Raw genomic sequence first — 21318 nt, 5'->3', positions numbered from 1 at the left:
TCTCTGGAGAAAAGGAATAGGTAACGTTTCGGGTTGAGGCCCTTCTTATGACTGAATAGGTGACTTTTTGGTTTGAGACTTTTCTTTAGACTGATAGGTGACGTTTCGGGCAGATACGTGGATTAAACCTTGGGATTAAACCAGCATCTGCAGTTCCTTCCTATACATTTAATCTGTGCTGATATCATTCTCCACAGCAGTCGCTGAGACTAATCCCACTCCCCCTTTGACCCCCTCCCCTTTACAATTCCTGCATTAAAGCAGATTTAATCCACTTTCTGAAGATTTCAATGGGTTCTGCTTCAACTGCAGTTCATGGCCGATCATCACACATTGACCAATTTGTGAGAAACCATTTTCCCTAGTATTTCTAAGCCAATATCATAGATCATATTAGTTTATTGTTTTATATGTCAGGGTGCAAGGAAATTCCTTGTTCGCATTAAGTACACATGGCAAATGCAAATCAGCAGAATTGTACAAAGATTATAAAGCAATGTGAGGTAGTGCTAAAACCCCCAAACATACTAAAGTGTAAAACAGAATAATCAAATGAGGCCGAGACCCTCCTGGAATGGGGTGTGAAAGAGTTCAGGGGTCTGAGAATGGGGAAAGAAGCTGTTCTGAAGTCTGGACATCTGGGCTGCCAATCTTCTATATCTTCTCTCAAAAGTGAAAATAGGAAATGGCCAGGGTGACAGCATCCTTGACAATACTCCCAGCCTTCTTGATCCGAAGCACCATGAAGATGTACTGGATTGATGGAAGTGATGAGCCTGTGTTGGAACATTTACCACTCTCTGCAGGTTGAAGAGCAGAGCAGTAACACATTATTGTAGAAGTTTGATGGAATGCTTGTGGATATATTAAATCTTCTCAGACGCTTAAGAAAGTAAATAAACTAAAGCATTCTCTTGGTCATTGCATCAATGTGAAGGGAGCAGGTTAGGTTGTCAGTCATGTGGATGTCTAGAAACGTAAAGCTGTCGACCATCTCAACAGCAGCTCTGATGATGAGGACAGAGTTGTTATCACACACCAACTTCCTACGGTCAACAACCAACTGTTTCATCTTGCTGATATTAAGGAGAAGATTGTTGTTCTGACACAATTACACAAAGTTCCCGATCTCTTTCCTGTACTCAGTTTCATCATTGTTGTCGAATGGGCCAAGAACAGTGGTATCATCGGTGGAATTAAAGACTGGCACTGTACTTGACCATATTGTCACGGACCCACTGGGAACAGAGCAGGGGATGGAGCACCAAACTCTGAGGAGCTTACAGCCCTTGAGCACACACCCTCTCAGTCACTCCTGTGGATTGAATGCAGACGCTCTGCTAAATAGTCACCCAATCTGTGTTTGGATGAATGGAGAGAACATCGTGAAGACCAAATGCATAACACAAGATTGGAATTAATGCAAGTGAGTTGTTCCTTCTTTTGGAAGGACTGTTTGAGTCACAGGATGATGGGAAGATCAGAGGTTAATGGACAAGAGATGCATCTCCTGGGAAAGAGCCACAAGAAAGGGATATGGTGGTAATGGAAGAGTGGATCGAGGAATAACAGAGAACAGTCACTTCAAAGTACTAAGATGAGAAGGGACAGGGGCCTAGTGGTGGAATCTCATTGAAACCTGTGGAAATTATGAAGGATGACATTGTGAATGCAGAGGCTGGTGGAACAGAAGGCAAGGTCAAAAGGAACTCGTGTTTTGTCCAGGAAAAGGGATGAAAGCAGGGGTATGGGAAATAGATTAGATTGGATGACGGGCTCTGTCACTGTCGTTGAGTGGGAGTCACAGCTCAGGAATAACTAGGGAGGAAAGTCTCATCATCAGAGCAAATGCAGAAGAGAAAGAAGATTTTGGAGAATGGAATCGAGCCCTTGGCAGAAATATAGTGGATGATAGCTGTTAGTGCTGGTAGAATTGTAATGCATGTTTATTAGTAACAGAGGTGGGGAGGCAGGATTACAGAAACGGAAGGGAGGAGTCAGAGATGGACATATGAAAGTGAGAGCAGGGTGGAGACTAGTAGCAAAAATGATGACATTTTAGTTCTGTACAAACGCAGGAAACAATACAGTTGTTGATGTACTGTACTGGAAACGGGGGTGGGGAAGAGAGCCCAAATAGCACTGAAGCGGACTGTTCCACATATCCCACAAAAAGGCATGCATGGCCTGGGCCCTCATTCCCATAGTTACACCTTAGATGTTGAGGAATGGACTGGAGTCAAAGGAGATTCTGCTCTAATTTCTGCACCTGGAAAAAGTTTGCTGTTCACAGGACATGTGCACCTTGCAGAAGCTTGGTCTCTTAGTCAATCAACAACTTGATCGGTAGGGGTGTCAGTGGTTATGGGGAGAAGGCAGGTGTATGGGGTTAGGAGGGAGAGGCAGATCAGCCATGATTGAATGGCGTAGACTTGATGGGCCGAATGGCCCAATTCTTCTCCTATCCCTTATTAAACTTATGAACGTGTGACCTACTGAAGTTTCCAAGCGGCTATTACAGCCTAGACTCCTTCCATCCCCCGCTGGTGGGCATCTAAGATGTGTCCACAGTGTAGTCAGAGCCTCTTTGTCTGTAAATAAAAACTCCAAATCAGATCGCCTTAAAAGAGGGAACCTTTTTTGTTTTGGTCAGAAGATTCAAGCAACAGTAGCTCAACAAACATTCAAATTAAAGGGCTGTAACATTTACATTACACATCTCATCTAAACCATTATTGAAACAAAATAAGGGTGTTATTTCATCACCACAGTAATTAGAATGTGCTTAATTGCACCAGTGACAATTTGGTACAATTACAGGACATGTCTCTTGGTATATTTATCTTGGAGGCAATGCAGACAAAGTTCACTGGATTGAGTCTTGGTATGAAGGGGCTGTTTTATGACCAGGGCTGTGGGAGGGAAGATTTTCAATAATCTCTATCAATAGAAAAAAGTGCTGTGCAAAGAAAGGCCACAAGTATGCTGAATCCAAATGGTGTGCATCTGAGGGTATCAGAGGAAATGCTGTCGTGATACTGAATGCGTTGTCTATAATCTACCAAAATTCCCTGAATTCTGGATTGTTCCAGGAAGTGGAAGTCCAAAAATATTAAGCCAATATTCAAGAAAGAAACAAAAAGGGAAGCAGAAGCCATAAGCCAATTGGCTTAACATCAGTCACTGGGGAAATGCTTAAATCCATAATGAAAAAGTTAATAGCAAGATATCTAGAAAATTATAAGAAAATTGGATTATCAAACTGGGATTCTTTTCTCGGAAGCTGAAGGGAGACCTGATAGAAGAATATAAAATGATGAGAGGCAATACATAAGGTAGACAGTCAAAACCTTTCTCCCAGAGTGGAAATGTCAAAGACTAGAGGGCATAGCTTTAAGGTCAGAGGCAGAGGAGCAAGGCTTTTTTGGACAGAGTGGAGGAGCTTAGAACATGCTGCCTGGGGTGGTAGATGTTATAGTAGCATTTAAGAGTCCTGTAAGAGTATTTAATAGTAGCATTTAGTATATTTAGTAGCAATTTAGTAGCATTTAAGAGTCTCTTAGATAGGCACATGGATGTGCAAGGAATAGAGGGATATGGATCAGATGCATGTTTTGTTCTGACCTTCCCTATCTTTCAGTCTGAAGAAGGGTTCCCACTCAAAACGTCACCTTTTCCTTTTTTCCAGAGATGCTGCCTGACCCGCTGAATTGCTCCAGCATTTTGTGCCTATCTTCAGTATAACACAGCATCTGCAGTTCCTTCCTACACATTTAGTTTAAATTGACATGATCTTCACCAAAGACAGTGTGGACCAAAAGACCCGTTCCTGTACTGGCCTGTTTTAGGTTCTCCATGCTACATCCCCGACATAATTAAGCAATTCAATATGGTTTTATGGAAAAAAGATATGACATTTAATAACAATAAAATCAATAACTTTGATCATGCCACAAATAAGAAGGACAAAGGGAAAACACGATATGTGGTATGTTTAGATTTCCAGAAGGCAATTGTAAAGTTGCCTCAAGGTGAGAATGTATGAGCTGGAATAATATATATTAGGTCATAAGATCATAAGTGATAGGAGCAGAATTAGGCCATTTGGTCTATCACGTCTACTCTGCCATTCAATCATGGCTGATCTATCTCTCCCACCTAACCCCATTCTCCTGCCTTCTCCCCATAACCCCTGACACCCATCATATTAGCGTGGACAGTGGAATGGTGAACAATCAGGAAACAGAGAGGTAGTATGTTAGTCATTTTCAGATTGGCAGTCAGTAACTGGTGAGGTGCCAGAGAGTGCTGCTGGGAGCATGTTCTATAATCTCTATTTCTGGCTTGGTGAAGGGACAAAGAGCACTGACGGAACAGAGTGCAATTGCTGATGATGCAAAGTTACATGCTATGAGGTGAACATGAAGAGCCTGCAGTGCAATATGGAAAGGTTAGCTGTGGACAAGAAGTTAGGAGGTGGAGTATATAACATAGGAAAAAGTAAGGTCATAAATATTGGAAGGAAGAGTGAAATAGCAAAAATTCATGCAACAAGACTGCAAAGTGTTCTTGCACAAAAGGATCGGGGAATCGCTGAAAAAACACAACATGCAGGTACAGCAAATAATTAGGAATTTTGTATATAATTTATTTGGACGTAAATTATTAGGAAGTCCGTATATAATTTAGTTGGTGAAATCTGCAAATTGGAAGGTCAAATGTAGGGGGAAAATACACAATTAATAGACAATAAACAATAGACAATTGGTGCAGGAATAGGCCATTTGGCCCTTTGAGCCAGCACCACCATTCAATGTGATCATGGCAGATCATTCTCAATCAGTACCCCGTTCCTGCCTTCTCCCCATACCCCCTGACTCCGCTATCCTTAAGAGCTCTATCTAGCTCTCTCTTGAAAGCATTCAGAGAACTGGCCTCCACAGCCTTCTGAGGCAGAGAATTCCACAGATTTATAACTCTCTGACTGAAAAAGGTTTTTCCTCATCTCTGTTCTAAATGGCCTACCCCTTATTCTTAAACTCCCCCAACATTGGGAACATGTTTCCTGCCTCTAACGTGTCCAACCCCTTAATAATCTTATATGTTTCAATAAGATCCCCTCTCAACCTTCTAAATTCCAGTGTATACAAGCCTAGTCGCACCAGTCTTTCAACATACGACAGTCCCGCCATTCCGGGAATTTACCTAGTAAACCTCAATAGCAAGAATATCCTTCCTCAAATTTAGAGACCAAAACTGCACACAGTACTCCAGGTGCAGTCTCACCAGGGCCCTGTACAACTGTAGAAGGACTTCTTTGCTCCTATACTCAACTCCTCTTGTTATGAAGGTCAACATTCCATTGGCTTTCTTCACTGCCTGCTGTACCTGCATGCTTCCTTTCAGTGACTGATGCACTAGGACACCCAGATCTCGTTGTACGTCCCCTTTTCCTAGCTTGACACCATTCAGATAATCTGCGTTCCTATTCTTACCACCAAAGTGGATAACCTCACACTTATCCACATTCTGCATCTGCATCTGCATCTGCCATGCATCCGCCCACTCACACAGCCTGTCCAAGTCACCCTGCAACCTCATAGCATCTTCTTCACAGTTCACACTGCCACCTAGCTTTGTGTCATCTGCAAATTTGCTAATGTTACTTTTAATCCTTTGATCCAAGTCATTAATGTATGTTGTAAATAGCTGCGGTCCCAGCACCGAGCCTTGCGGTACCCCACTAGTCACTGCCTGCCATTCTGAAAGGGACCCATTTATCTCCACTCTTTGCTTTCTGTCTGCCAACCAATTTTCTATCCATGTCAGTACCCTACTTCCAATACCATGTGCTCTAATTTACCACACTAATCTCCTATGTGGGACCTTGTCGAAGGCTTTCTGAAAGTCCAGGTACACTACATTCACCGGCTCTCCCCTGTCCATTTTCCTAGTCACATCCTCAAAAAATTCCAGAAGATTAGTCAAGCATGATTTCCCCTTCATAAATCGATGCTGACTCGGAACGATCCTGTTACTGCTATCCAAATGCTCCGCAATTTCGTCTTCAGTCTGAAGAAGGGTCTCAACCCGAAACGTCACCCATTCCTTCTCTCCCGAGACGCTGCCTGACCCTTTGAGTTACTCCAGAATTTTGTATCTACCTTCGATTTTAATGAGCATCTGTACATTTTTTCCTACACATTTTGGAGTACTACATGCAGTTCTGGTCACCCCATTGCAGGAGGGATATGGAGGTATAGGAAAGGGTGCAAAGGATGTTTACCAGAATGATGCCTGGCTTAGCAGATATTAGGTACATTGAGAGGTTGGACAGACTTGGATTGTTTAGTCTGGAACGTCACAGGTTGCAGGGAGTCCTGATAGAAGTACATAACATTATGAGAGGCATAGACAGTAAGAACCTTTACCCTAGGATGGGGTAATGCTTTAAAATGGGGGATGGGCAAAGTTTAAAGGAGATGAAGGGTGCATTTTTGTCTACAAAGCAGGCCAACCTTCTGGGCCATCCATCCAGTTCCTGTTGCAGGCTGATGGCTGATGGTTGGGGAGGTCAGCAGCTGCTTCTCAACAGGAGCCGCCAGAGAACAAGAGAGAACAAGCCACGAGAGAGTCTTAAAATGCTTTTAAACTGTGTAACATATTTATGCAGTTTCAGCTGCCTTTCCTCTCAGAAGCAAAGCAAGCTGCTGGCTTTTACAAATTACTGCAATTGCTCAACAGGTCAATATTTTGCACAATATTTTCAACCTTGCTTGGATCAAAATTCCATCTGCAATGTTAGTGTCATCTGCAAATCACTAACCATCCTGTCTATGTTCATGTCCAATTCATTTATATGCATCACAAACAACAGTGGTCCCAGCGCAGAACTCCACTGGTCACAAACCTCCAGCATAAATATTGTCCTTCTACCACAACTCTCTGTCTTCTGTCAGCAAGCCTGTTCTGAATCCATACGACCAAGTTTCTGTCAATCACATGCATCTTAATCTTCTGGATCTGCCTACCATGGGAGACTTTATCAAATGCCTTACTAAAGTCAATGTCGACAAACCCACCACCATAACCTCATTGATTGTTTTAAGCACCTCCTCAAAAACTCAATCATTAGTAAGACTTACTTTAAAAGGGATAGAAGGAACTACATGTGTCTCGGTACAAATATGGAAGAGAACAAATTATTGGAAACTTTTTGGAGACTGCATGAATTGTTATCCATAAATCTACAGTTTATTCAACGATGACCAACATGAATTTATTAAGGACGTGTCTGACAAACTTGGTTGACTAGTCACGAGTGCTAACAATAATGGTCAATGAGAATAGTGTGCTTGATGTGCTCGGTGTGAATTTTAGCAAGGCGTTTGTCAAGATGGATGGCCAAGGAAGGTCTAAGCCCATGGGATCCAGAGGAAATGCCATGGGATCTGTAATTATAAAATGGCAGAAAGCAAAGTGTAATAGTCAAACATGAGTTTTCATGACTGTATTCCATGGGATGCTGCACAGCACAGTGCTAGGTTCTTCACATCTCAGGCTGGGTTTCAATGAACTGAACTTGATTGTACTGGAGTCACAATAAGGGGGTCTATGGATGATATCAAACCGACTATGTGGTTGGTAGCAAGGCAGAAAGTTGTAGGATATCAGTGGACTTATACGGAAGTCAAAATGAAATCTAGTCTGGGGAAAGTGCTGGGTTTGCATTTGGGGAGGGCGAAACTAGATAAGGGGATCACAATAAATGGAAGGATACTGAGAAAAGTAGAAGAATTTATAAATAATTTATAAGCAAGAAAGGTTGCACAGAAAGTCCTTGCGAAGGATCGGCCCTAAGATAGTGCCTATGGAGGCAGCTGGTCATAGTAGGAATGGCCAGGGCTGAAGCCAATTGAATGAATTTTAAGGCAATGTATAATGCCTAGACGCTGCTATACAGCGTGGTTAGTGATTGCGAGCACAGGTGAATTTCTAGGCATGAAAAACACCAGCCAAAGAAATTGCAGGGTGCTTACTAGGTGCAGTACATGGTTGTATGTGCCATGATGATTGTTTTGATCAGGATCTGTGGCTGCCAACTGTGGCAGCAACACTGCGCAGGCAGCAACTGGATCTTGGTTAAACTCAACTCAGACCATCCTTTATTGACCAGATTCCCAATCCCCGACCTTCCTGGTAGATTTGACCTGACAATCCCTCACCCACTCTCCCCCACCCTGGCCTGAGAGACACACGTGTCCAAAGCCCCCGGTCACCAAATAGCTATTTGGAAGCCCCTGTTGTACTTCCACTGGCAAATCCACCCACCAACCCTCCTGCAAAAAAAACAAACCGTAACTCTGGATGTTACAATGTAGGGTGTCAGCACAGCGTAGGGGTTGGTGGGAGTGGGGGTGGGGGGTGGAGGAGCGGGGTTCTGAAGGAGGGGATGTGACCAAAATATAAAGGAATAGGAGGCACTGGGACTCAGCTCTAATCAAGCCTCAATAGACACATAAAGCTGAGGTAACTCAGCGGGGACAGGCAGCATCTCTGGAGAAAAGGAATGGGCGACATTTCAGGTTGAGACCCTTCTTCAGACCCTTCTTCTCCCCAGAGATGCTGCCTGTCCCGCTGAGATACTACAGTTTTTTGTGTCTATCTTTGGTTTAAACCAGCATCTGCAGTTCCTTCCTACACATAATGAATCTTGGGTCATTTGAATTAATTTCTAAGTTGGAAATGGTTGTATTAAGTTTCACCACATTGCAAAGTTTATTTTCATTTGTGCCGAGCCAAAAATAAATAGTGCTGTGCAATCTAATTTTTAGGCTTTTTGTTCAGCGGCATTTATTTATTTATGATTGCATTTTGAAAACCTCTTTTGCATCATCTTATATAAATGTAAGTGGTACTTCAGGATCATACATGAGCCGAGGCAGCCCACCTGTCAGCACTTGGAGAACCTGGCCAATTCGTCATTAATCTGTCCAATTCTACTGCTCTTATCCCCAAACAGCAAATGATTCCTTTCCAAATGTAAATCCACTTTTCTCACAATGTCACAAAGAGTGGGAGGGGTGTCATTATTCAATGACTATTTGACAAAAGCTATTTTCATTACTGAAGTAGGCACAGGAATTTATAATGGAATATAATGAAGGTTGGAATGTATGTTAAAATGGGAATGGAATTACATCTGTTGGCTTTGATGCAATGGGTAATGATCCCAATCATTGAACTACACTTCAATTGAAAAATACATTTGGATCTGAATGCTCCAGTACAATTCCAAGACTAACATATTTGAAAACAATAAAAACTATTCATTTATAATATTTACAAAAATGTGAAGCTTCAATCAACAACACAGCGGGAGAAATACTGTTTCAGAAAAAGTGGGTTGATCGTTCACTGAGTCAGCAGTTCAGATATTGTCGCCCATGTGATATAATAATGGATGTTTGCCCAGTAACCTAATCAGAGTGCTGGGCCATTGATCCGGGCTCACGAGTTTGAATCTTGCCATGGCAGCTGAAGAATTTAATAGACAATAGACAATAGGTGCAAAAGTAGGCCATTCGGCCCTTCGAGCCAGCACCGCCATTCAATGTGATCATGGCTGATCATTCTCAATCAGTACCCCATTCCTGTCTTCTCCCCATACCCCCTGATTCCGCTATCCTTAAGAGCTCTATCTAGCTCTCTCTTGAATGCATTCAGAGAATGGGCAGCACGGTAGCGCAGCGGTAGAGTTGCTGCTTTACAGCGAATGCAGCGCCGGAGACTCAGGTTCGATCCTGACTACGGGTGCTGCACTGTAAGGAGTTTGTATGTTCTCCCCGTGACCTGCGTGGGTTTTCTCCGAGATCTTCGGTTTCCTCCCACACTCCAAAGACGTACAGGTATGTAGGTTAAATGTAGGGTAAATGTAAAAATTGTCCCTAGTGGGTGTAGGATAGTGTTAATAGTGTTAATGTACGGGGATCACTGGGCGGCACGGACTTGGTGGGCCGAAAAGGCCTGTTTCCGGCTGTATGATATGATATGATATGATAATTGGCCTCCACTGTCTTCTGAGGCAGAGAATTCCACAGATTCGCAACTCTCTGACTGAAAAAGTTTTTCCTCATCTCCGTTCTAAATGGCCTACCCATTATTCTTAAACTGTGGCTTAAATTCTTAAATTCAAGAAATTAAATTAATCTGGAATGAAAGTTCATTTCAAAACGATGAACCTTATTTGATTCATTCTTAGTTTTCAGGGACGGAAATCCGCCACAGAGATGCAGCAGGGCGGGGTCAGGGCCCGTTGGCACTCTGAGTCCAAGCTGAGCAGCAACCACACATTGTTACACTCATCCTACCCTCACATTCCTCCCTTCAATTCTCCTCATATTCTTCCTCTCACATAGACATTAGCAGCAATTAACAGTGGCCAAATAGCCTACCAGCTCACACATCTTTGGGATGTGGGAGGAAACCAAAGAACCTAGAGCGAACCCAAGTGGAAACAGGGAGAACATGCAAACTCCAAACAGGCAGCGTCGGAGGTCAGAATTGAACTCACATCACTGCAGCAGTGAGGCAACAACTCTACTAGACAATAGACAATAGACAATAGGTGCAGGAGGAGACCAAAACTGCACACAGTACTCCAGGTGCGGTCTCATTAGGGCCCTGTACAACTGCAGAATGACCTCTTTGCTCCTATACTCAACTCCTCTTGTTATGAAGGCCAACATTCCATTGGCTTTCTTCACTGCCTGCTGTACCTGCATGCTTCCTTTCAGTGACTGATGCACTAGGACACCCAGATCTTGTTGTACGTCCCCTGTTGTGCCGCCCTATACCTGTCATCTTTACCCATCTGATTTCTACATGAGTCAAGAGACACCAATGCAGTTACTTCTGAACTGCCTCCTCAGTTCAGGAGCTAATAGATTGGACTCGCTCATATTATTAGCGACATCCCCATTCTGTGAATAAATGGATCAAAAAGCAGCTCCAGCACTGATTTTACTAAATTGAAAAAGCTGCTAAATTAGCAGGTCACACAGATTTGTGGAGAAAAACTATTAATAGATTTTCAGGTCAATGATCTTACTTCAGAACTAAAAATGTTAGTAATAGGTTTTGAGTAGTTAGCAAGTGGGATATGGGTGAAAGAACAAAAGGGAAGGTCAATGAAAGGTGGATAGTGGGAGAGATCGAGAAATAGAGGAGAATGAGGGCGGTGGAGTTGCTGCCTTACAGCACTTGCAGCACCAGAGACCTGGGTTCCACCCGGACTACTGCCTTACTGTGCTTGCAGCGCCAGAGACCCGGGTTCCACCCTGACTACTGCCTTACAGTGCTTGCAGGGCCAGAGACCCGGGTTCCATCCTGACTACAGGTGCTGTCTGTACGGAATTTGTACGTTCTCCCCGTGACCGCGTGGGTTTTCTGCGAGAACTTTGGTTTCCTCCCATACTCCAAAGACGTGTTGGTTTGTAGGTTCATTGGCTTGGGTTTGCATACTTGGCATAAGTGGAAATTGTCCTTAGTGTGTTGTAGGCTTGTGTTAATGTGCGGGGTTCGCTGGTCGGTGTGGACTAGCTGGGCCGAAGGGTCTGTTTCCGCTCTGTATCTCTAAAAATAAATGATGATGCTGTAGCAGGAACGCGATGGAGTCCAGCCAACAACTAATCGGACACGAGTTGCGTGCCTACTACATTGGTGGCTCTGACTCCAGATCAGAAGGCTGCGTGTTCAGATCACGTCGGGGTCACCAATGTAGCAGGCACGCAACTCGTGTCCGATTAGTTTTTGGCTGGACTCCATCACGTTCCTGCTACAATGCACAGTAAAAGAGGCAATAGATGGGACAAGCAAAGAAATGAATTATTGCGGTAGAGCAGACGTGACCTTCAGTAGCAGGGTTGCTATCTGATACTGCTGAACACATAGTTCAATGTGTTTCGTTGAAAGATAGGATGCTCATCCTTGAGTTTCTGTTGAAACTGTGTGGGAGGTTGGGGACAGAAGGATCAGAGTGCAATTGAGGAATACATTGGGATTTGAAAGTCCACGTACGAGACCAAGGAATTAGACTAATATGGTTAAAAAGAAATTGTGTAACGTAATCAAACAAAACCACAGGAAAAATGCAACGGTACCACGAGAAAAGGTAAGAGGAACCACAAGAAACTACAAATGCTGGAATTTTGAACAAGAAACGAAGCAAGTCAGTGCATCAGGCAGCATCGGTGGATGGAATGGACAGATGGAATATCAGATGGGTCCCTTCTTCAGACTGAGAAAAAGAGGGGGGTATTTTGTGGTACATAAGGATAAAGGTGGCAGACAAGTGGAAGACTATGCACACCACAGTAATCTGAATAGAAATGGTTTGAAAGCAATAGTGCGTGGATGACTGTAATCTACGTGGTAGAAACTGGTTTAACAATAATCAACAGTCAAAAGCCAGCAGATTTAATATCAATGTTTGGTTCAATCACAAATATGTACACGGAAAGCTTCCAGAAATAGCGATGTAAAAATTAGCAGTTAACATTGTAAAAACTAACAATGCTGGAAACATTTAGCAGGTTAGGCAGCATCGACAGATCGACAGAAGGGGGGGGGGGGAACAGAATTACCATTTCAGATCATTTTAGAAAAGTTATAAAATAGACAAGTTTTAAATTACAGAAAAATGAAAGGCTTGGGAGGAAGTTTTCTGATAATCTATGGTAGAGATATTGAAGCAGGGATGAAACGTTGCTGATACGCCAGTGAGAATTTTCCCTGCTTTGTCGAAACAGTTTCTTGATTTCCTTTGTATCCTTCATGAGAGGACAACAGCAGCACTTTGGCACAGCTGGTCGAGCTGCTGTCTCACAGTGCCAGAGACCCAGGTTCAATCCTGACCTCATCTGTGTGGAGTTTACACATTGTCCCTATGACCATGTGGGTTTCCTCTGGGAGCTCCGGTTTCTTCCCAGATTCCAAAGACGTGCAGGTTTGTAGGTTAATTGGCCTCAGTAAAACCATCCATAATGTGTAGAGAGTGAACGAGAAAGTGGGATGACATAGAACTAGTGTGAAAGGGTAATTGATGGTCTGTGTATACTCAGTGGGCCTGTTTCCATGCTGTATCTCTAAACTAAACTAAACTAAATTAAACTAAACTAAACATCCAGAAGACAAATAAAGAATAAAAAGGAACAATGGGGCTTGCGCAGTGCTCAAACACTCTATCTGATACAGAATTAAAGATTGACTCATGTAAAACACTGCAAGGAAATGAAAAGCTACTTTCTGCCACAGAAAACCCAACTTCCTAGTGTTCTTCATCGGTGCCACTTGGTTTGCATTGTGCTTTATTCTTTTACATTTCTAGCACTTGCAGTATTCTGACTTTGCTAAAACAAACACTTTCAAGTTTCCATTAAGTCCAGCGTCAACCTGAATTGGAAATGTATTTATCACTGCTGTGTTAATCCAGCCATAAAGAGCAGTCAAAATGTGTAGGAAGGAACTACAGATGCTGGTTTAAACCGAACATAGACACAAAAAAGCTGGTGTAACTCAGCGAGTCAGGCAGCATCTCTGGAGAAAAGGAATAGGTGACGTTTCGGGTTGAGACCCTTCTGCAGACTGAGAGTCAGGGAATATAGACGGTGATATAAAGAGATATAGGACAAATGTATGAAAGATTTGCAAAAAAGCAACGATGATCAAGGAAACGGTCCATTGTTGACTGAGGGCTAGGTGATAATGCCTTATACTGAGAATTAAACTCACCAAGATGACAGTGAAACCAGTGCAACATCTAGGATGGGGACAGTGAAACTCACCAAGATGCCAGTGAAATAAGTGCAATGACTAGGCGAGGTGATGTTCAAGCATATGGTTCACCACCTCTTTCTGGAAGGGAATTAGGGGCAACAGATATATGTCACTTTGTCCAATCATGCCCTCATCCAAAATACAGATGACATTTATGGTCTTTACTCTCACTCGTTTTTCTTTGATGGTGCTCCCTCATGCCTGCGATGTTCGAGAAGATTCTAGCATTCATGAAGGGGTCATCGTGACAGGGAATCTTTATTTATATGTAATCATTGAGTGAGAAACACGCCAGGCATCGTGGTCAAATGTAGTAATCCCTCCATCACTCACGCAACAACAGCTGACTTGGAACAAACGGGGCCCTGGAATTCTCTTTGATTGCTTGGTGGGATACCAGCATTAATTGGCCTTGAACTGTAGCTTTCTGGGCCACTTTTGGCCATTAATTGGCCAAAATTAAGAATCATCTGTTTTCTTGTAGGTCTGGACCCACTTACCAGCCCGACCAGGCTTGAATGAGTCACCCTGATGAACTTTTCCAACAATATGTTATTGGCTGCCATAAACAATAATAATATACTTTCCACTCCAGATATATTTACATGACTGAATTCAGATTCCAGCTCTTGTATACAGCTCTTTAACAGATCTTGGCCTAAAGAACTGGATGATGGGTCACAACGTGAAACGGCACCTATTCATTCCCTCCACAGATGCCACCTGACTGGGAGAGTTCCCCCAATGTTTTGTGTTTTGCTCTCGGGATAACTTGTGGCATTTCAGAGCCCTGTCTGTTATGATTCAAGAACAAATTAGATGTTGAATTCGCTCAGCCAGCAAGTAATGAGATTTAAAATGCAATTCAGTTGGGTTGGTTCCACTGCACACAAATGGTGGCGCAGCGGTAGAGTTGCTGCCTTACAGCGCTTGCAGCGCCAGAGACCCGGGTTCGATCCTGACTACGGGCGCTGTCTGTACGGAGTCTGTACGTTCTCCTTGGTTTTTCTCAGAGATCTTCGGTTTGCTCCCACACTCCAAAGACATGCAGGTTTGTAGGTTAATTGGCTTGGTATAAGTGTAAAATGTCCCGAGTGTGTGTAGGATAGTGTTAATGTGCGGGGATTGCTGGTCAGGTGGACTCGGTGGGCCGAAGGGCTTGTTTCCGCGTCTTTTTTCTAAACTAAACTAAACTAGATCTTTGGTAGATGCAAAATGCTGGAGTAACTCAGTGGGTCAGGCAGCGTCTCAGCATCTAAACTAGACCCTTTGTTGCAGAGTGTGCCATAATGGAGAACACCGATTCTGAATGAATATTTGAAGTGGCTTCCTCAACCTTCCCCAGTTTACATCCGCCACGTCACAGGTGAGGCCTACCTGCAGTGGGTTTGTCGTTCGTGATCGTGGAGTTCTGGTAGATGGTGCGCCTTCCATTCTGCGGCTGTCCAATGATAGGTGTAGCCGGAGAGTTTACGTTGGACAGAATGCAGCCGGTCACTCTCTAGAAGGAAAATGAGACAAAACACGATTAAAGACTCTGCTCTGTCAGCCACCAGCAACCAGAAGATTCACAGTGGCACAGATTAGCTTCTCAGCAAAGAGAAGTTTATCACAGCTTCCACCCAGTGAGAAAGGGGTTGTCTTTATTATTACCAATTAGCACTTCATTTAAAAGTGAAATCATTTTATTTCACACCTCCTGTTAACCACTGTCTAATTTGTACTGAAGAGTAGAATTTCAATCAGCCCTCTTATTATAGGCTGCAGAACATCAGTTCATGGGTTTAAACAAGGCATTAACTTTATGCCTTGGATCAGGCTTCACACTGTGAGTTGGCATCAAGTGTCTGTTATTTAAATAAACACAGCAGCCATATTTTTGTACTCACAACATCTCACAACTGCCAAAGAAATGCTTAACCCAAATGGTTCTTCATTTATTTTTTTCAAATGGTTGTACTAGACTTTGAAATGCTTACAAGCAGATAGACGAGCAGTTTGACTTTCTCTCCCCTCAATCCACATTCCCGCGCTTGCATAGTGATCTTTCTTTCTTTTCGCCAGATGACACAATCCTGCCATAATCAGCGCCCACCCCTGAATGCTTTTTATTGTCAGCTATCTCCCGCTCATCTTCTCCCTGTATTTTCACTGTGGTGAATCAGAGCTCCTATATATTGGCGAGACCAAGCGCAGGCTTGGCGATCGTTTCGCTGAACACCTTGAATGAACTATTCTAAATTTCTTTGTGCAGCATCTGCTTTGATCTGCCCTTTTCACACCTTATATTCTCTTTGTACCCTTCCATACCTCTAGTTTCCCTCCCTGCTGACTTTTAATCTGAAGAAGTGTCTCGACCCGAAACGTCACCCACTCCTTGTCTCCAGAGATGCTACCTGTACTGCTGAGTTACTCCAGCATTTGATGTCTATCTTCCCTGAATAGACCTGGACAGGGTAAATGGGAAATACATATTTTCTATAGAAGGGGAATAGAAATAGAGGTGCATGAATTCCAAGTAATGGGTAGAAGGATTAGGAAGAGGTTTTTCATTCAGAGTGAGCTGGGTGGTCTGGAACTCTCTTCCCAAAGAGAGATGCAGTGGCAGAAACGCTAGTCACATTTAAACTGCAGGCTCAGTGTGGATCGTGCGATTGAGCTGGCCAGCTCTTTTACAACCACCATGATGGGCCACATTTGCGAAGATTTCTGACGCAGGCCAAAAGTCTGGGTCAGAAATTCTCTTTGATTCTCTGATTTCTAAGTCCATACATTTTTAGAGCAAGAGATTTTTGTAGCTGAAGCAAAAACAGAGCTGCTGATTCAACGGACTATCAAATCCAACAGGCTGCTCTTTCCTCCCCTTAAAAGGCAGACTCATAATTAGTGCCATTGAGAATATCTGGAGCTTATCCAAATGAGCAAAATGAAGCTGGTCTCAGAAAGTCTACAGGGGTCATTGCTCATTTAACGGGGCAAGCGTGAATTACGCTCTGCACATTTTCCCAGTCAGAAAACTGAGGGAATGCATTATAAATTATGATACAGTCTCAGTGACAGGAAGGTCAACCATTATCTTTAGCAAGTCGGCAGGAGGGGTATTACAGTGTTTAACTGTGTCTCACAATGGTTATACAGTTCAGTGCTGTGCAGATGGTTCCCTTGGTGATGAGCTGGTTCATCAGAACTGAAAGGATCATTGTCAAGGGTTGGAAAGAATCACGGAACAATTTAGGAGACAGAAAGCGATGACATTTTAACTCATTCCACCTCGGATCGAAGTGCCAAAGATTACTATTTCAAAAGGCATCAGATTCTGGGTCATTTGTTAACTGAATCAAAAATTGTTAATCAAAGGTAAAAGGGTACAGGCAAATACGTGCAGTCAGGTCAGAGATCACCCAGGACTTCATTAAACGGTGGAGCAGACTCCAGCAGCTGAATGATCCGCTCCAGCCCTCGTGATCCTAAATGGGTAGGCCATTAAATGTAAAATTATCCATAGTGTGTGTTGGATAGTGTTAGTGTGCGGGGATCGCTGGTCGGTGCGGACTTGGTGGGCCGAAGGACCTGTTTCCGCGCTGTATTTCTAACTAAACTAAACCTGGAGGTTTGGCAAAGATAAAATGTTGTGTAGACTGCTTTGTGTGGACAGATTGGGCTCATAATGAAATCATTCAATATTGTGCAAGATACACAACAAATCTGAGCAGAAGAGTGTCGACTTAAGGAGTGAAGAGTCAGAGAGGCTTTACGTTTGTTTCTTCAATGCAGTGCCAACTAATGGTTTACACTTACGACTAAAACTCTCTGTACAATAAATAGGAATCAGCCAAACCAGCACTAAATTCATGGAATTTCAAACACAAATTACAATTGCTGCAAATTACGTTTTTGCAGTTAAAAACATCGTGTTGGATCCTGAGTGTCTCTGAGGATCCTTCATTGCTTCTACTCTGGGGCTGTAGAGAGCATCCTGTCCGGCAACATTACAGTCTGGTTTGGGAACAGCTCTGCCTAGGACAGGATGGCCCTGCAGAGAGTAGTGCGTTCGGCAGGACCTATACATCAGGAGGTGCAGATCCAGAGCAAGCAAGATCATGAGGGACCCCTGCCACCCCAGTAATGGACTGTTCCAGATGCTACGATCAGGCAAACGCCTCCGCTGTCACGCTGTGAAAACGGAGAGGATGAGACGGAGTTTCTTCCCACAGGCCATCAGGACTGTCAACTTTTATAACTCCAGAGACTAAATTTTTGCCTACACTATAGTAACTTATTAACTTTATTTATATGCTGTAACTGTAATTCTTTTTTGTGCACAATCCGCAGGCATTGCCACTTTCATTTCACTGCACATCGTGTATGTGTATGTGACAAATAAATTTGACTTGACTTGACTTGACCCCATCTGCAATGCTGGTCACAACACCAGCTCAGAATAATCATGACAGCAACTTGATGCTAATTTGTGTTTTTCAGGTGTTCACGCCTGCTCTTTTGGTTGCAAGGACAGGAAAAAGCTATCAATATAATTATTTTAATTTGGAACAAACTGACTTTTCTACACTAATGTACCTAGAAAACTGTTCAACATAACTTTAAAAAATCATGTTCACTTATTTCAAATCTATCAATCACATGTGATCAGTTAAATACTGATTATCAGGAGTTAACTTTTATGATAAATACTACTTTCACTCACATAATGGTTATATGACTGTAATATCATTCAGTTAGTGGTTGAGAGCTATAAATTCCTTGTGGAATATGGACCATCCACATTGATGAAACAGCCAAGAAGGCACACCATCAGCTCGACTTCCTGTAGTGACTAGGGAAACTCTACATGTCTACAATGACCCTTACAAACCTCTAGAGATGCACCATAGAAAACATATGTTGAGTTGCGTCACACTTTCATTTGGAATCCATCATGGGTATTTGATCTCCCCACCATCGAATGGATCTATGGGAGGCGAAGTGCCTCAGAAAGGCAGCCAGCATCATCAAAGAACCACTCTGGCCTTACGCTCCTTTGCTCCTACCATCGAGAAGAGGTATAGGAGTCGGAAAACCGTTGAAGTTCAAGAACGGCTTCTCCCCAACAACAACCATTAGGCTCTTGAACACTGCACAACATTAACCTCATCTACCAACTATGGACTGTCATGGGTAACTGTTGCACTAAGGATAAGGCTTTTTTTGCATTAGAACTGGGGTTATTAATTTATTGAAGGTGAATAAATGTATATATTTATTATAAATTATTATTTTTATACTATCATTTATTGTATATGATAGTTTATGATATATGGGCATTGTGCCACAGGCCTGTTTTGGCTGCTGCAAGTACGAATTTCATTTGCCTGTTGTCGGTTCCCGTGACAATTAAATTAGACTCTCTCTTGAGTCTTGATGTGCTGGATAATAGATTGATTGTTTGCTGTAAATTATCCACATGTAGGTGGGGATCTGGAGAATCAGGGCGTGTGAGAAAATTGCTTCCAGGAACATTGGGGGATCGAGGGGAAGGGGTGTGGAGACAGCCCCTACATCCTGCCTGGAATATTCACAATTCAACTTCAAGTTCAGCTAGCACACTTACAACGCCAAATGTCAAGAGTGAAATCTCTCACATGATGAAAGTCTCGGCTCCCTCCTGCCAGTCCCAGTGACCAATATTACATGAATAACTTATTAATAGCAAATACAATTGTACATGAATTGTACATTTACCATATCATCCGAAAATAATTGTTGTCGGAATAAAGCGAATTAAGACCATTTAATCTTTATTTTTTGAAATGCACCATTTGCAATTTAGTAACATAGAAACATAGAAAATAGGTGCAGGAGTAGGCCATTCGGCCCTTCGGCCCTTCGAGCCAGCACCGCCATTCAATATGATCGTGGCTGATCATCCAGAATCAGTACCACATTCCTGGTTTTTCCCCATATCCCTTGATTCCATTAGCCATAAGAGCTCTATCTAACTCTCTCTTGAAAACATCCAGTGAATTGACCTCCACTGCCTTCTGTGGCAGAGAATTGCACAGATTCACAACTCGCTGGGTGAAAAAGTTTTTCTGCATCTCTATTTCCTAATTTCTGTTAGTTTAGTTTAGTTTAGTTTAGTTTAGTTTCGAGATACAGTGCCCTTTGGCCTGCTGGGCCCGCACCGACCAGCAATCCCTGCACATTAACGCTATCCTATCCTACACCCACAGGGGACAATTTACACTTAACCAAGCCAATTAACCTACAAACCTGTATGTCTTTGGAGTGTGGGAGGAAACCGAAGATCTCGGAGAAAACCCACGCGGTCACGGGGAGAACGTACAAACACCGTACAGACAGCACCCGTAGTCAGGATGGAACCCGGATCACTGGTGTTGCAAGCGCTGTAAGGCAGCAACTCTACCGCTGTGCCACCGTGCTAGCAATTCTGAGAGGAATTGAGTAAGCACAGGAAATCTTCAAAGAAAATCAAGTCAGGAATTCCCCCCTGAACACTGAAGGAATTAATGATTATTCAAATCTAAGATTACCCATGATATTGGTTCAATCACGTCAGGGTGTATTCCAACACAGTGTGTATACATGGAACAAAATAAGTTGGATCCATGAGCAATTTAAACAGTCCCATCACTTGTATCCAAATTTGAAAACTATGTAAAACATTAGTCCACTTTTATTTTGAGATGGGCTGGGGGGTGGGGGGGGGGGGGGGGGGTGGAGGGGGGAAATATTGGGGTGGGGGGGGAGATGGGGGGGTAGATGGGCAGGTTGGGAGATGGGGAGAGGGAGATGGGGAGAAGGAGATGGGGGAGATGATGTGTGAGGGGGAAATGGGGGGGAGAGAAGGGTGATGGGAGATGGGGGGGGGGAGAGGGGGGGGGGGCATGGAATTGTTGGTGTTTAGTGTCGAGACCCTGTATCAGGACTTAGAGTGGGGAGGGAAGAGAAGCAATGGTATGAAATCAAACCAATTCTTCTCTCTCAGGGGCTTCACTTCCTGTCTAATTTCCAACAGCTTGAAGGGTGAGCAAATAGTCAGACATTCAGTCTTTATAATCAAAGTTGTTTCTTGTTCAGCCAAGCAACGCGCTTCCAGAAGGAGGAAGCTTCAGCACAGAGGTCTCTGCATCAGGACACAGCATCACTGGGGCCTCAGATGAAGATCAATGATTAATTTGTGCAAGTGGATTGAAAGGTCAGATGGCTAAGCCTACATTTAGCTCCAGGGGATTATGAAGTACAGGCTTTATTCACCTTGTTCTCATCTTCACTGGGACAGAATTTGTGCTGAGATCTCAATTTCATCTCTGTTTTTTTTGTGTTCTAGGAGACCCTTGCTAAGATCACATTTATTTCATGGTGGCGCAGTGGTAGAGTTGCTGCCTTACAGTGCCGGAGACTCGGGTTCGATCCCGACTACACGGGTGCTGTCTGTACGGAGTTTGTACGCTCTCCCCATGA

General features: G+C 43.3%; 1 protein-coding gene across 1 annotated transcript in view; it reads right to left on the bottom strand.

The window, feature by feature from the left end:
• The window catches only part of nmnat2 (nicotinamide nucleotide adenylyltransferase 2), a 218971-nt gene that overhangs the window by 21923 nt on the left and 175730 nt on the right, over positions 1 to 21318 (bottom strand). The window contains exon 5 of the mRNA XM_078407588.1: positions 15214 to 15337. Coding sequence (XP_078263714.1) covers positions 15214 to 15337 — 124 coding nt within the window. The remainder of the gene's footprint in view (positions 1 to 15213; positions 15338 to 21318) is intronic.

Source organism: Rhinoraja longicauda, chromosome 11 (genome assembly GCF_053455715.1).
Source record: "Rhinoraja longicauda isolate Sanriku21f chromosome 11, sRhiLon1.1, whole genome shotgun sequence".
NCBI classification, from domain to species: Eukaryota; Metazoa; Chordata; class Chondrichthyes; order Rajiformes; family Arhynchobatidae; genus Rhinoraja; species Rhinoraja longicauda.
The sequence above is the reverse complement of the archived record's forward strand: the minus strand, read 5'-3'. Positions and strand labels throughout refer to the sequence as shown.